This window comes from Misgurnus anguillicaudatus, chromosome 2 (assembly GCF_027580225.2).
Source record: "Misgurnus anguillicaudatus chromosome 2, ASM2758022v2, whole genome shotgun sequence".
NCBI lineage: Eukaryota > Metazoa > Chordata > Actinopteri > Cypriniformes > Cobitidae > Misgurnus > Misgurnus anguillicaudatus.
In genome coordinates this window covers 25,189,646-25,207,107 of record NC_073338.2, presented here as the reverse complement: position 1 = coordinate 25,207,107, position 17,462 = coordinate 25,189,646, and the positions used below count along the sequence as shown (strand labels likewise).

Sequence of the window (17,462 nt, the reverse complement as noted above, 5' to 3'; positions counted from 1 at the left end):
GTCCTTTAGTGCATTTACGACACATTTATAATGCGTAACGACTTTTATTTTGAAGTTTCTCCTTAGAGGAAGCGAAATTAAGATTGTGTCACATGTAAAGGGAGCCGCCGGTTCAATCAGGAAGAAAAACATTAACTGTCTGAGGGCAATAGAATCGATTTAATTGAGGTGACATCATGTAAGTAGGCTTTGGGAACTTTTTATTTTTTTGCTCGTGTTTTGTTTCACTGTTGTTGAAATATATTAGTGATTGTAACTTCGAAACAGGCAAAATCTGCAACTGCTGTAAGGTTTGCTGATTGTTTACTACAGTATGTCCTGTACCGTTCACAGCATGTGTAACATAAGACAGACATACGCCTTTCTTGTACATCTTTTATGAATTTTTGACCATGTTTATCCAAATGATGCTTGTACAATAGCCTTGCCTGTTATATGAGCAGGACTGAAGATCTTACTGTCATGTCATTGTATTTTAGGGCATTGCTGTGAGGGTGGTATGTATGGTCGAACATCACTTTACCAAACGAAAAGGTTAGGATGCATTTTTTTTATTATGAAAATGGCATGTTTGATTGTAGCTGTCTTTCTAACAAAAATTGAACTACAATTGCAATAGATATTTTATATTGACAGTTGTTTCTATCCATCTTCAGGTCTGCCCTTTGGCAGATTGTTGCCTTGTTGATCATCCACCGGGAGAGGTTAACAGTGAAACAGCATGTCCATTGGGAATGAATCTTGCCTGTTTGAATATGGATCAGTCAGTCTTCTCGCCTGCTTAGGTCACGTGTGGGAAGAGTGGGCGGGGCTTGGGCATCTGGAGGACTACCTCAGTTTCCTGGAGTATTTGCTCTGGGTTTTCACACCTCTGGCCGTAGTTTTCATCCTGCCTTTCCTCATAGTTATTCTTCTGTATCTCTCCATCCTCTTTCTTCATGTGTACAAGCGCAAGAATCAGCTGAGGGAAGCTTATTCTAACAACCTGTGGGATGGTGCAAGGAAAACCCTGGCAACCCTTTGGGATGGACATGGAGCTATATGGCACGGTGTGTGATGCATGCATGCATGAGGGATTTGGCTTTAAATTAAACTTCCTGATGTGATCCCTTCATTGTGGTTGACATGTCCACTATGTTAATATTTGGGTCAGGTTAGTGACAAAAACGGTTTGGCAAGATGGGAAATTCAAAAATCTTTAAAAAAAATTGTTTCAAAAGCACATAGTGTATTTATGTTTATTTTATGCAAAAAATGTAAAAAATTACATTTGCACTATTTTTATGAAAGTTAAGACTGAATGGACCTGAAGATGGTGTAACCACCAGTTGCGCTAAAGAATGAGAAATATTAAATATTTTATCCACCTTAATGGCATGTAAGCATAATGATTAAAATAATAATAATAATAATTTTAAAATATCATTTTATTAGTTATTTCTAAATGTAAATTTTGATGCGTTTTTGTAATATTTGTGTTTATTTAAAAATGTATGTAAAAAATCATATTACACTACAAAACTAGATAATTATATTTTATTCCACATTTTTTATTAATATATTTATATTTTCATTTAAAAAATACTAGTTACACCAATTGACATTTTTGCAATTATCCCCCAAATATTCTTTCAAAATGAAATAAAACCAGAAATTTTAGACTTTGTCCTCAAAAAAGATAAATGTATGCAAGTAATCTGCAAATTTATTTTGAAATTTTAACCATTTTACATTTAATTGAACCAAACTGACACAACATAATTAATGTCACGTCATTGACCCATTTAATTCTTTGAATGATGGATAAGAAGAAGCATGTTACATCACATTAATGCATTTGGCAGATGATTTCCTGGGAAGTATTTGCAATACTAAAGTATCATCATCATCCTCAGTTTACCTGTGGAGCTACAGGAACAAATTTTAAAAAGATTTTCTTGATGTACAATATTAGGATATTATGCTAGACTTAATCCAGTTTATCTTTTTGACAGCTCAATTAATAATGGTCTGATATTTCAGGCATTACATTATAATTTAAATATGCAAATGTGTAAACTCAGCCTTTTATCAAGCGAAACATCTAAATAACTGTTTTGCCTGATACATTGCACTCATTTTATCTATTTTAATTTCACAAAGTGCAATGACATGACACTCCCCCAATTTTACTTTTTTATAAAGTTTTATCCAGAATATCTATTCATTCTCTGACCCCACGTACCTTCTGCAGGGTCATGAGAGGGCTGGAGCTTGTTAAATAAATTATAGTTTCTTATAATAATGATGTACACTCGCAATGAATGACAAATTATGTGTTACACCTTTCTAAAATAAACCTAGATTAAACATATATCTGTCTATATCTGTGAACAGGTTATGAAGTCCATGGTTTAGAAAAGGTTCCAGATGAAGGTCCAGCCCTGATAGTCTACTATCATGGGGCCATTCCTATAGACTACTATTATTTCTTGGCAAAGGTTATCCTTCATAAAGGAAGAACTTGTCATTCAGTGGCGGATCATTTTCTTTTTAAGATCCCAGGTAAACAACTTTTATACATTATTATCATACAGTCCAAATGTTGCACAGCTTGACACAATATTTAGCAAACTAAACAAAAATGTTACAATAGTTATACATAGCACAGTGGCTTTTCACAAACAGTATCAAATGTATCTTCTCGGTAGGGTTCAAGCTTCTTTTAGAAGTGTTTAGCGTGATCCATGGACCACAGGAGGAGTGTGTAAAGGCCCTCCGAAATGGTCACCTACTGGGTATTTCACCAGGAGGAGTCCGGGAATGCCTCTTTAGTGATGAGACATACCCTTTGCTGTGGGGCAAACGCAAAGGATTTGCACAAGTGGCTATCGACTCTAAAGTGGTAAGTGGCTTTCCCTCTTTTCATAAACATTTTAAACTTACCTTTTATGTTATACTGAAGGTCTGCTTTGTCCATACAGCCAATAATACCCATGTTTACTCAAAACGTCAGGGAAGGATTTCGCTCTCTCGGAACGCTAAGTGAGTCATAAATAGATTACAAATGATTGCAAAAGACTTGTATGTGACCCTGTCTGTGAAATTCAGGCTAAAGTCTCATAATCTATGAGATTAAAGGGATAGTTCACCCAAAAATGAAAATAATGTCATTAATAACCCTCATGTTGTTCCAAACTCGTAAGACCTCGGTTCATATTCAGAACACAGTTTAAGATGTTTAATATTTAGTCCGAGAGCTTTCTGACCCTTCATTGAAAATCTAGTAACGGTATACTGTCCATGTACAGAAAGGTAATAAAAACATCACCAAAGTTGTCCATGTGACATCAGTGGGTCAGTAAGAATGTGTTGAAGCATCGAAAATACATTTTGGTCCAAAAATAACAAAAATCATGACTTTATTCAGCATTGTCTTCTGTTGTGAAGTGCAACGCGCGAGACTAAAGTCACGTGACTGCAGTGACGCGGCTGACGTGTTATCTGGTGCACCCCAGCTGTTTTTTTTTTTTGTGCGCCTGAGCTTCGTTTACAGTTTGAGGGAGACGCACGCTGTAAGTTAAAAATAAAAACTTCACGAACAGGTCTGAGGATAACACGTCAGCCGCGTCTCTGCAGTCACGTGACTTTAGTCTCACGCATGCGTTTCACAACAGACGCGGAAGAGAAGACAATGCTGAATAAATATTTTGGACCAAAATGTATTTTCGATGCTTCAACACATTCTAACTGACCCACTGATGTCACATGGACTACTTTGATGATGTTTTTCTTACCTTTCTGGATATGGACAGTATACGGTATGTAGATTTTCAATGAGGGGTCAACAAGCTCTCGGACTAAATATAAAACATCTTAAACTGGGTTCTGAAGATGAACGGAGGTCTTACGAGTTTGAAACAACATGAGGGTGAGTCATTAATGACATTATTTTCTTTTTTGGGTGAACTATACCTTTAAGAGGATCAAAGTTTGATTTCACTCACTGATTTCAATTTCAACATTACTCAGTGAACATGAAAAATATCAATTTTCACACAAATGTTCTTCACATTAAATCACAAAGAAATACTTTAGCTGGGTTTTCACAGACTGGGTCACACATGTTCCCAAATTAGTCGATCTTCAATGAATCTTAATATTCTTTCAGGATTTTACAGATGGGTGTATGAGAGGTTTCGTCTGCCGATAGCGCCCGTATACGGAGGCTTTCCAGTCAAATTTCGCACCTACTTAGGTGACCCCATTCCGTATGACCCCAAACTCAATGCAGCTGAATTAGCTGAAAAGGTAGGACTTCTTTGCACCGCCAGATCTGTTTTCCGTTGCTCTTTGTTCGTCTAAAGGTACAGTTGTGACTTTTTGTTGTGGTTGCTGAGCTTGTTTTTTCAAATGTCAGATAAAGCTACAAGAGGCAGTAACCTCTACACCGTCCTTCCAAATTCTGACCTTTTGTTGACTACGCTATCATACTCTATGCAGTGTTATTTGTTTACACTGTCCCTTAAGGGCATGCTTCACCCGAGAGCGGTTATCACCATTCATCAAATATGCAGGTGTATGGACTGCACAGTAGGAGAATGCTTTATTCATTTGTCACAGATTGTATCTGTTTTTCTCTGATATTCCTTTCATGAGAACAGAACGGATAGATAAAAGTAAAATGGTCAGGTATTTCCCCTGCTTTCATTTCATGCTATCATCAAGTAGTTGGCAATAATAACACTCATTAGATCCTGATAGGTTTCTTACTTAAAGGACAGGCATAGGATACACCCGAATTAGTTGACTTTACTAGAAAATTGTGTAGAAACCATTGCACGAAATCATTTTAGTTTTTAAACAGGGTGAAACTAAACAAGTTAAGGTGCATTACAGGGTTCCCACGGGTCCTCGAAATCCTTGAAAGTTTGTGAATCTGGCGAAAAAAAATTCAAGGCCCTGGGACGTTTTTGAAAATATACATACATAGATACAGGTCATTGAAAGTGCTTGAATCTATTTTATGCAAAAATATATCATATTATTTCCTGTGTAGTGTAGGATAATATCATAAAAATTCTAGAGTTTTTAAGCACACATGCTAAACTGTTCACTTTAAATGCTTATATCTTCTGTATGTGAATGTTGATTCATGAAGTTCATTTTTTGCATAGTTGTGTTTGACACATGAAAACGTCTCTGGTTACGTATGTAACTGTTGTTCCTTGAGAAGGGAATAAGACGCTGTGTCTCCCTTGCCATACTTCCTGTGTCCCTGTAACACTGTCATTGGCAATATTTCAGATAGCGATATACTTCCTGACTCTTGCGTCACCCTGTTTTTGTCATTAAGCCTCACCATTGGTTGAATTTGATATACACATTCAAACGCACTTACCCCTGGAGGCGTCCCCAAAGTATCACCGCAGTGACGCAGCACAAGTTCCCTCGAAAGGAAACTGTAACAATGTATCTTAAAAGGTAACACAATGTAACCTTGCTCTTACTTGAAATGTGTCCCCACATTTAGTCCTTGAATTTGAGGGCATTGGACCTGGAAAGTCCTTGAAAGGTCATTAAATTTGAAATTAACTATGGTGTGGGAACCCTGTATTAACAACATAGAACCTTTAGTGGGTGTAGCAGGCAAATTAGGTTGGCATTAGTAGTCTTTACTAAAAAGCAATAGTTCACATTATGGAGGATATGTTTTATAAAATAACTAAGTTGAACAAAAAACAGTACATTTAACTTAATTTTAAGTTGATTTAATTTTGTAATATAAATTGCTCTGTCCAACATCTCCACTTAAGTTTAAAGCAAAACACAAAATATTAAGTGATTTTACTTCATTGTTTAAAGGGGACATTTTACCAGATGTTTTAAAGATGTCAAATAAATCTTTGGTGTCCCCAGAGTACATATGTGAAGTTCTAGCTCAAAATACCATATAGATAATTTATTATAACATTTAAATGTCCTTTTAAATGCAAATGAGCTGATCTCTGCACTAAATGGCACTGCCGTGGTTGAATAGTGCAGATTAAGGGGCGGTATTATCCCCTTTTGACATCACAGGGGGAGACAAATTTCAATGACTTATTTTTTCACATGCTTGCAGAGAATGGTTTACCAAAACTAAGTTACTGGGTTGATCTTTTTCCCTTTTTTTACATTAATAGAATTACTGGGGACCCAATTATAGCACTTAAACATGGAAAAAGTTAGATTTTCAGGATATGTCCCCTTTAAGTAAAGACAGTGTCTGGATTAACAGTGTAGCCTTAATGGTGCTTTAAGCTTTTCTGATCAACAAACCATGTCCTAAAACTAGGATCGAGACATTTTGGTTTCTTGAGAATGAAGATCCCAGAGAGGGAGATGGACTGCAAGACATATAGATAGAGAAAGAGATTGATGGATAAATAGATGGAGAAAGAGAGATGGACGGATAAACAGTATAAATGGATATTGAGTTTTTTCGTGATATAACATTTTTCTACCCATACTTTCAGGTCCAACAAGCAGTTCAAGCACTTATCGACAAACACCAGAAGATTCCTGGGAACATCCTCAGAGCTCTTTTGGAGCGATTCCAAAGAAAAAACAAAGATTAGCACATTTGCCTTCTCTCAAATTGAACAAATAAACTTTTTTGATTCCTGGAGATTATTTATGAAATTGTTACTTCATAAGATCAGCAACTACGTTACTGATGCCGCAGTGGAAGTATCTGGGTCATGAAGATGTAAGTATCAGCATATTAGCAATGTTGCATATCAAAACAATGGTGCGTGTCTTTGTAACGTCTGGCTACGTGTAGTCTTGTGTGCATGTTGGAGAACGTGTGGTCTTGAGTTTCTGTACGATTTAGTTTGAATACATAATTTATTTGCACATTTTGATCTGTTTGAAGGACCACTGCCAAAATAGTTTGTTGTCCACAAAGCCTTTTGTTACCTTTTATGTCCTTTTTTAAATAGCTTTCTCTCCTGCATTTGTGAATTGTGTTACAAAATTTTGAGAAGCCAATATTTTCAACGTGAAATCAAAGATATCGTTTAACTACCAGTTGTGTTGTTTTTTTATATATGATTAAATACATACTGTGATTTTTTTTCTGTTAAAGTTTCAATGAAGACTTAAATTGATTAGATGTACATACAGTACAGTTGTTGTAACAACAAAACATGTGTTGTTTGATGTTGAATGGATATACCTTTTAATATCTCTCTTTATTAACAGTCAGAAACAAACTGCTGTCTATATATTATCAGTTGGTATTGATGACATGGTTTGTTCAGCTTTTAAACTTGTCAAACTAAAAGCAATCGGATTTTAATAGCTTAATTGTTATGCAGCTATTGATGATTTTATACAGACGGTAAAGCATACAGGTCTTTCAACCAAACATTAAGGCTCTTGAATCTAATATGTTGTTTTGTGTGATCTTGACTCTTTGGAAATTGTTGTAAATGTATGATTTTATAACAGATTGTATTATTAAAAATAAATAAATCATATTTCTATGGAGTTTGTTGTTATACTCTGTTTTCAAATTCAAACTTGATCATCTTTTCCCATGATCCTTGCAATTAAATATCCTGTTTGTGACAGTTTTTGTCACCTTAAGTCATGTGATGTGTGTACATTCAGAGTATAAGGTCTGGTGTGGGGTATGTAAATGCACCAGTGTTAGGACAATATGTATATAAATCTGGTATTGACTTACAACATCTGTGCATCTATTGTAAACCCCTCCCACCAAAAAAAAAAATAATAATCACTGGGAAAAATAAATAAAATTTTTTTGGAAGAAATTGTTCATTATTCATAATTTTTTGTATTTATAGCGTAAAACTGCAAATCATACACTAAAAAAATGCAGCACAAGTTAAAACAACTTAGTTTTGGCTAAAAGAGTTAACATACCTTATAGGGGTGGTTTCCCGGACATGGATTATTTTAAGCCAGGACTAGGCCTTAGTTAAATTAGGACATTTAAGTCATTTTATAAAAGCATTTTTTTAAATAAACATTACTGGTCTGCATCTTGAGACATTAAACTCACTGATATATTTTAAGATATGTCAGAGCAAGTTGTTTTCGATCAAAAGTCTGAGACTAGTCTTAAAGGATTAGTCCATTTTCTTAAAAAAAAATCCAGATAATTTACTCACCACCATGTCATCCAAAATGTTGATGTCTTTCTTTGTTCAGTCGAGAAGAAATTATGTTTTTTGAGGAAAACATTCCAGGATTTTTCTCATTTTAATGGACTTTAATGGACCCCAATACTTAACAGTTTTAATGCAGTTTAAAATTGCAGTTTCAAAGGACTCTAAACGATCCCAAACGAAGCATAAGGGTCTTATCTAGCAAAACGATTGTCATTTTTGGCAAGAAAAATAAAAAATATGCACTTTTAAACCACAATTTCTCATCTTCCGCCGGCTGTGTGACGTGCCAGCGCGACCTCACGTAATACGTCAACACGTCAATTGAGGTCACGGATGATGTATGCGAAACTACGCCCCAGTGTTTACAAGTGTGGAGAAAGAGGACCATTCCGACGTTGTATGTGGAATGATACTAATTAATGTCTTTGTGTCAGTTTATTGTTTAAAATGGTCCGCAAATGTGCGTTTCATATATGTAACACGAGACCTTTCCACGTCATTACGCAATTACGTGAGGTCGCGCTGGCTCGTAACACAGCCGGAGGAAGACGAGAAGTTGTGGTTTAAAAGTGCATATTTGTTATTTTTCTTGTCAAAAATGACAATTGTTTCACTAGATAAGACCCTTATGCCTCATTTGAGATCGTTTAGAGTCCTTTGAAACTAAACTGCATTAAAACTGTTAAGTGTTGGGCTCCATTAAAGTCCATTATAATGAGAAAAATCCTGGAATGTTTTCCTCAAAAAACATAATTTCTTCTTGACTGAACAAAGAAAGACATCAACATTTTGGATGATATGGTGATGAGTAAATTATTTGGATTTTTTTTAAAGAAAATGGACGAATTCTTTAAGCCCTGTCTTGGAAACCAAATGCTGCAATTTTGTTACATACTAATGCCTTGCATTTGTTACATACTAGTATGTCTAAAGAAGCATCGCTGCTCGGTTTCTGCTCATGTCCGACCTTGAAATAGTCACTGATGTTACCAAATTATTTGCACATCGACCGAAAATCTGAAAGAAGGTTGCAAGGGAGTCCAATAAAATGACCACAGTGTACTTTATTAAATGAATTTGGTACTTTGTGTTGCATTAGGATCAAATAAAAATTTACAAAAATCCAATATGTACAAAAATGTAACGTTCTTTTGCTTTACTCTTCAATTTACAATAAAATTAGATAACAGATTTGATGCATTTTACGCACTTCAGACGTTCATCACACAATACAACTTACTTAAGAGACCGATAATAAACAGTTTTTTTGTTTTTTGCTTTTTACGTCATTTAATACATCACATACACCACACTAGGTTTATCTGTATATGTCTGTATGTAACTGCCATCTCGTGGCACCAATCTCTAGTCAATAGACACCCTTCACAATCGGGACTCGGAGAGGAATGTTCTTTTACACATGTACATTTGCATACATTTATTTACAGTTAAATAGCCTTTTGCAATTCACTATTGAACTTCTGTCACAACTGTTGAAATGCCAGTAAAGTCTGTACATCATATCTGAAAGTTGAACTGAATGCCATCTTTATTGTCGAGTTCATTAAATGACTGTGCTTGTACTAATATATCGTGCTTTATTATTAACCACCAATTATCTAAATGTTCTAGCCCCCACCCTCACATCTATGGCATTCTAATTCATCTAAGCATCTACTGTATGTCTACAGGTGACCATCGATTTGTTTCGTTTTGTTTTTTTTTTTTTTTGAGAAAGAAAACATCAGAAATCTTTTCTGATGTACAATGACATGAAACTCAGTCTATGAAACAAGTGCCACTTTGTTAGTTTCAAAACGTTCAATTCAAAATATTATAACATGACCTATGATATTAACAAACTAACAGTGTGGGTTGTCATTTTGATTGTTTGTCTGCATATGCATTTTTGTTTTCTCTGCTTTCTTTGTTTGCACCTTGAACCGTTTCCAAACCACAATAAGTATTCAACATCATACTGCCATGACAGTAACCAGAGCATTGTGGGTATGATACAGACAAATAAATAACAAAAACATAAAACATTAATCCACAAAAAGGCGATCGTTGCTTAAGGCAAATGAAAGAGAAGTAGCTTGCATGAATGCAACATGAATTTAATGTTTTCCCCTGGCTGCTGTGTGTAGTTGTACTAGAAGTCCTGGTTAAGAGCTCATCTCTACACTGTCAGAAAAAGGTACAAAAGCTGTCAACGAGTCTGCACTCTTTAAAAGGTCCTCTTATAAACCATTTAGGCCTTTGAGGTACAAATATGCACCCGTTAGGTACTTTTTGAAAGGGTACTTTCCTCAGTGACAGCTTTTGTACCCCTTAACTAAGAGTGTACTTTTGGACTGGTAATAAACAGAACAGCCTTCAACTCATTCAACTTCACTGCAATACAGGTGGAGAATGATCTGTTTAAAATACCGCTTTGAGGTAGGTTATTGGTATGAATTAATATTTTTTCCAGAGTGGAGGAATGCTTAATGAATACACACATATATATATCTATATATAAACCTAAACATACGTTGGAAGTGCAAAACAAAGATACATAGTTTTGCTGTAATGCTATGATTAGTTTAAATAAAGTTTCTGTCACCTCCATGTTAAACTATCACAAGTATGCATCTCTCACCCTTTTATATCAAATATAAAAATGATGGAAATTGAACAATATACAGTATATTTCTAACTAGACAGCATTCAGACATCAGCCTGGATTCCTGCACATCCTTTTGAATAATGAGACTTAATCTGCAATAGCTTGATTTGCTCTCCATCTCTTTGCATCACGTTTTTTTAAATGGCATATTTTAACATTATAATTCAGACCTTGCACCTGGTAAATGGCTGAATGTACTGTAAAGATAAATGAAAGCCACTGTTGATTTCTGTAGACAAGTCAGGACTTTATATCACATCTAATGTTGGCATGATGTTCGCTTAAAGGGACAGTTCACCCAAAAATGAAAATTCTGTCATCATTTTCTCATCCTCATGTTGTTTAAAACCTGTATGAATTTCCTTTTTTCTGATCAACACAAAAAGATATTTTGGTAAACACACAGCAGATAGTGTCCATTGACTTCCATAGTAGGAATAAAAAAATATGATGGAATTTAATGCGTACCGTCAACTGTGTGCTTTCCATCATTTATCAAAATATTTTCTTCATCATTTATCACGATACTTCCAAAATATTTCTTTCCTACTATGGAAGTCAATGGACACCATATGCTGTGTGTTTACAATCATTTCTCAAAATATCTTCTTTTGTGTTCATCAGAAAAAAGAAACCCACACAGGTTCAGAACAACATGAGGACACCGTATTTTCCGGACTATAAGCCGCATTATAAAAAAATGCATCACTAAGACGAAATAACATATATAAGTCGCAGCGGACTATGGACGGTTTCATTGGACGCACGTGTGGTGACGCGATACGCATCTAGTCCGAACTTTACTTCCGGTTTCAGTTTTTTAATGGTCTGACTAGTTGCTAAACTGAACTCTTGAACAAATACCTCGTCAAAATTATTTTTTTTGTTTCCTATGTAATCTACGTGTAGTTTATTTTGCTTGTTATATAAATAAACTACGTTTAAAGTACTTTGTTGTTATTTATTCTTAGCGGACTTTACTGGAAGTTACGTGAGGACCACGAAAGCCGCTTGTTTATGTGATACACGTCTGGATCCGAACCTTACTTCCGGTTTCGTTTTTTTAGTAGTCTGACTAGTTGCTAAACTGAACTCTTGAAAAAAATGCCTCATCGAAAATAACAAATGTTTTGGTTTCCTAGGCAATCTATGTGTTGTTGTTTTTTTGCTTGTTATATAAATAAACCGCGTTTAAAGAACTTTGTTGTTATTTATTCTTAGCGGACTTTACCGGAAGTTACGTGAGGACCACGAAAGCCGCTTGTTTATGTTATACACTTCTGGATCCGAACCTTACTTCCGGTTTCGTTTTTTTAGTAGTCTGACTAGTTGCTAAACTGAACTCTTGAACAAATACCTCGTTGAAATTTTTTTTTTGTTTCCTATGTAATCTACGTGTAGTTTACTTTGCTTGTTATATAAATAAACTACGTTTAAAGTACTTTGTTGTTATTTATTCTTAGCAGACTTTACCGGAAGTTACGTGAGGACCACGAAAGCCGCTTGTTTATGTGATACACGTCTGGATCCGAACCTTACTTCCGGTTTCGTTTTTTTAGTAGTCTGACTAGTTGCTAAACTGAACTCTTGAAAAAAAATGCCTCATCGAAAATAACAAATGTTTTGGTTGCCTATTCTTTCTATGTGTTTTTGTTTTTTTGCTTGTTATATAAATAAACCGCGTTTAAAGAACTTTGTTGTTATTTATTCTTAGCGGACTTTACCGGAAGTTACGTGAGGACCACGAAAGCCGCTTGTTTATGTGATACACTTCTGTATCCGAAACTTACTTCCGGTTTCGTTTTTTTAGTAGTCTGACTAGTTGCTAAACTGAACTCTTGAACAAATACCTCGTCGAAATTTTTTTTTTTTGTTTCCTATGTAATCTACGTGTAGTTTACTTTGCTTGTTATATAAATAAACTACGTTTAAAGTACTTTGTTGTTATTTATTCTTAGCGGACTTTACCGGAAGTTACGTGAGGACCACGAAAGCCGCTTGTTTATGTGATACACGTCTGTTTCCGAACCTTACTTCCGGTTTCGTTTTTTTAGTAGTCTGACTAGTTGCTAAACTGAACTGCCTCGTCGAAAATAACAAATGTTTTGGTTTCCTAGGTAATCTATGTGTTGTTGTTTTTTTGCTTGTTATATAAATAAACCATGTTTAAAGAACTTTGTTATTTATTCTTAGCGGAGTTTACCGGAAGTTATGTGCGGACCGCGACAGCCGCTTGTTTATGTTATTACTGCTGAAACCGCCTATATATCGCGTTTATTTAGAAAATTATTTCAAAAAATCTGAGCCGAAGAACAGACATTTAATCTGGAAAGCAGTAGACGGTAATGATGTCTCTTGCCTCATAATTGTCAAAATTAATTCATACTGACTTACAAGGCGCACCTGACTATAAGACGCAGCACCAGCCAAGATATGAAAAAAAAACGGTACGTAAATGATGACAGAATTTTCATTTTTGGGTGAACTATCCCTTTAAACCCAACGCAGTATGCAGTCTGGAATATCATGTTTATGGATTATTTCCATGTATGCAACCCAAAAAGCGAGGAAAGATCACCACAGGAAGATCATATATAGAAATATAATATTACAGAGGTGTCTTATAAATCACTTGTCTTCCTTCAAAACTGGTCGCGTGTAGGTGGTGCAGCGATGTGAATGAGAAAATTGCCTAATTGGTGTGCTAAGACAAGTTTTTTTTGTGTGCTCTGACTACGGAGGGCTCTTATAGAGAGGCTGTTTGGAAAAAAAATGTTGCCAAAAGACAAAATACCATCATCATCCATCACGCAGAAAAATTAAACTATATGACGCGTCTGGAAGAAAAGCTGACAAAATAGGAAAGTAGCAAAATAGCTCAAATATGCACAGCCTACCGTACGTTTCACTGTGGTTTTCATACGAAAGCATCTAAATTGTGCTTATTTTGTTCTTTTTTATGATGCACAACACAATTAGGATGTTTGTCCACGTTTATCTGTGACAAACAAAAACAAAACTTTCAGGTAATGGTTGGACACTGATTATAAGCATCTCAGGAGCTACAATAAAACCCGAATTACAGCTCAAATTTGACCAACCATGTTATACCAAGTATCTATCTTATATCAGTCATTTCCAAACAGTTAATGCCATTACGCATCTTGTAAGACACATGTTCAAATCCATCAACAATAACAAAAAAAAGAAAAACATGAAGCGAAAAAATGTCATGTAAAATGTCCCACGCATTTCTTCACACTTTCAACAGCAAACAGGCACATCTAGCTTTTGTCGCTGTGAAATTTTCAATCGTTTCTACTTTGCTTCTCAACATCAGTATAACAATAACCAAAAAACCTCCCTCGTTGTGCTGAAATTTCTTCTTGTGACACGATTTGTGCTCGTTTTCTTTTATCGTGTTTTCACCTACATAAATGCTCAATTAAAAGACAGCAACTGAACAGAACGTTTACAACTCCAACACTTTCATATTAAAAGGATGCTTTTGGCAGATTTAAAGATACGGTGTTCTTTTAGCCATCTGGAGCATCGATCACAGAGCATTGTGCTCTCTGCTTATCCCTGACATCTCTGATTTGTGGAGGGCTAGTTTTAAAGACTGGAAAATCAAAAACAACATGGTACACATCCACAGTTTTCCCAGATGCATTTTGAGGTGATGAAAGATGCCCCTTTTATTGTCTATGTGTGCTCTCTCACTTTACCGCTTGAACAGGAGATATATAGTACCAATCTCACGGACACTGCCCAGCCCATAAGAACGCTGCATCTTTTACCCAGAAGATGAAATGCATCCAGGTTGTGTCGAGTGCAGTTTGTCGGCCGCTGTGGATTGCCATGTCTCCCACTCTCTCGGCGCACGTGTGTTTGCTGTGAACCAGACAGATCCTTATCAGCCCACAGCAGTGAATGAGGCTGGGTTGCCAATGGGAGCTGCCAGGAAGTGTTTTCTTGGCCTATTGCCTTCTCCTCGACGGAAGAAAACAATCTCGCGTTCTCGCCGTCCCGTGTGGCTTGAATTGAGCGTGTGATGATCACATACTACTCTTTATTTTCTTTGTACAGGATTCAAGTAGATGGTTGAAATGCTGCCCTGTTTATATTTACAGAGACCCATAGTTCGGTTTGGAGTCAGACGTTTGGCACTGGTATAGTACTGCTGATGAGACAGAACTAATAAGATTCAGCACCCTGGCAAAGATGTCCGATCAGCAATTTCTTAAACATCGTATCTCCGGTGCGATAGGTAGATGTACGGCGTCGGCGTTTGTGTGGTCGATTTCAGGCTCTGTTTGCAATTACGCTATTGTGAACTAAACTAGATCAAGTTCGAACTCGTACCCTCGAACACCCAGAAGTATTGAGCGGTTGACGATGTCTTCATAAAAACCCAGATATTCCCTGACTAGACGGAAGTAATAAAAAAGAAACCGTTACGTTAACCGAAAAAGAGAACTGCTTAAAAAAAGATTGATTATTTTCCCATCCACAATACACAATGCCTATATGCTTTTGTCCATGACAATCAACATCATGGCTCGATGCTATTCACTCCACGCGGAGAACTAGGAACTTTATTGCCACAGGCCTGCTGTTTATTAAAGTGGATGGTGGTTTTTGTGTCTCCCCAGCGCAGGCTACAAGGTGGTCTCGTACTCCAGACGCTCTTGAACGAGTGTGTCGTCTTTATACTGGAGGCGGGGCGGAGTGGGGGACGAGTCGATGGCCAGGATGGCTTTACGTATACTCCTGTCCAACACGTGCCTCTCCCAGGCAGGGTACCGGTTCCTGCACAAGTCTATTTTAATGACCGTCTCCTCCAGGCGCGGGGCACGAGAAGAGGGAGTGGACGGGGCGGTGGGCCGCACCTGAAAGACAGGTACGCATCCGTCTCTCTCGCTGTATTTGGCCTCGCGGTCAGCGTCCCTGGCCAGCGTTCCTCCGCGGTTGGAGCGCAGAGAGTTGGTGGCGCCCTCGGGCGGCAGCGCGAAGGTGGCGGTGGGGTCCTCGAGCTGGACCAGGCTGGCGGAGCGGCCGAAGCGCGGACCGTTGGGATGGAAGAAAGCGTAGTACATGAGCATGAAGACGATGCCGGTGAAGAAGCTGGAGAAGATGACGCAGAGGGCGGGCACGGCGAAGGCGTCCGTGCTGGGCGGCGAGCGGTACAGGTACCACAGCGTGCTCAGGGCCGTGTTCTCCAGCAGGATCATGAAGTAGTAGATGAAGAGGCGGCAGCGGGTATGGCCCTCCTTCACATTGAACCAGCTGAAGATGTAGATGATGCCCACCACCATGTCAAAGACGATCTCCTCCCACTTGGTGATGCAGAACTCCGTCTCACAGTGCACGATCCAGAAGGTCATGATGCACCAGTGGAGCACGATGAAGATGCCGAAGTAGAGCTGGAACACGGAGGCAAAGAGAGCGAAGGTCACCACCCGAGCTGCGATGGTGAAGAAATGCCAGCAGAACTGAATGATGACCGCAAGGTAGCTGATGGGCTTCTTGTCGTCGCGGGAATCGCGTAAGGCCTTCTGGTAGGAGGCGAGCGCCCAGGCCAGTGACACTAGGGAAGCAGCCGCTGTCATTCCTAAAATAAAGCAGACAAGTCTTGGTTATTGCTCAACTTAAGTGGCCAATCACACGAAAGTATGTGTAATTTAGCAATTCAATAGGAGTTATTAAGTTTTCAATTCAATTATTTTTAATGCAAGAATGAGAATGTCAATCAAATCTTGAGCACGGTGCAAAATAATTTTCTTTCAGATAATAGTGTTTTGTTCATCTCCTTTGTAAAATATGTATATACATAAATGTAGCCTGACACATATAGCCCAGATCCAACAAGACACCAGTTTCATATGCAAAACAGGAAGTGCTCACCAAGGCATGCAAATGCATTTATCTCATTACTACATCTTTATGTATTCATGACTCTGGAGGATACAGTCGGAAGTCGGCTAATGCAGCAGTGTGCACTGAACTGTCCATCAATGATTTGTGTCCCACGTCACATACGGCCATTCTGTAATAAATCTGTTTGAGATCTAGACCCTCTCTCTCTGTTGAGTCAAAACACTGAGGTTTACAAACATATCATAGATTAAAGGAATAGTCTACTCATTTTCAATATTTAAATATGTTATTACCTTAACTAAGAATTGTTGATACATCCCTCTATAATCTGTGTGCGTGTTCATTCAATGGTACCATTTAGAGATAAAGTTAGAAGTGACCAAACACATCAACGTTTTTCCTATTTAAGACGAGTAGTTATACGAGCAAGTTTGGTGGTACAAAATAAAACGTATCGCTTTTCTAAGCGGATTTAAAAGAGGAACTATATTTTATGGCGTAATAGCACGAGTACTTCGACTCGGCGCAGTAACACCCTCCCTCTCCCATTATGAGAGGGAGAAGGGGAGCGGACTTTTCAGGCGAGTCGAAGTACTCCCAAAAGTGCTATTTCGCCATAAAATATAGTTCCTCTTTTAAATCCGCTTAGAAAAGCGCTACGTTTTATTTTGTACCACCAAACTTGCTCGTATAACTACTCGTCTTAAATAGGTAAAACGTTGATGTGTTTGGTCACTTCTAACTTTATCTCT

The 17,462-nt window shown here is 37.4% G+C and overlaps 2 protein-coding genes across 2 annotated transcripts in view; one reads left to right on the top strand and one right to left on the bottom strand.

Moving 5' to 3' along the window:
• The first annotated feature begins 54 nt into the window (after positions 1-54).
• On the top strand, positions 55-7,779 carry tmem68 (transmembrane protein 68). The gene is made up of 8 exons (XM_055202091.2): positions 55-178; positions 480-534; positions 657-1,049; positions 2,377-2,544; positions 2,691-2,884; positions 2,964-3,024; positions 4,151-4,290; positions 6,498-7,779. The coding sequence occupies exons 3-8, from the start codon at positions 722-724 to the stop codon at positions 6,597-6,599; spliced, it is 993 nt and encodes a 330-aa protein (XP_055058066.1). The 5' UTR covers positions 55-178; positions 480-534; positions 657-721; the 3' UTR covers positions 6,600-7,779.
• Positions 7,780-12,478: 4,699 nt separating this feature from the next.
• The window catches only part of xkr4 (XK related 4), a 54,509-nt gene continuing 49,525 nt past the window's right edge, over positions 12,479-17,462 (bottom strand). Inside the window, exon 3 of the mRNA XM_055202087.2 lies at positions 12,479-16,444. Coding sequence (XP_055058062.2) covers positions 15,492-16,444 — 953 coding nt within the window. The 3' untranslated portion in view covers positions 12,479-15,491. The remainder of the gene's footprint in view (positions 16,445-17,462) is intronic.

Bases quoted from the DNA above. Each gene is read 5' to 3' on its own strand.
- tmem68 (XM_055202091.2), top strand. From the start codon at position 722: ATGTCCATTGGGAATGAATCTTGCCTGTTTGAATATGGATCAGTCAGT. The intron at 2,545-2,690 runs GTAAACAACTTT...TCTTCTCGGTAG, and splicing joins TTTTCTTTTTAAGATCCCAG to GGTTCAAGCTTCTTTTAGAA. The intron at 3,025-4,150 runs GTGAGTCATAAA...ATATTCTTTCAG, and splicing joins TCGCTCTCTCGGAACGCTAA to GATTTTACAGATGGGTGTAT.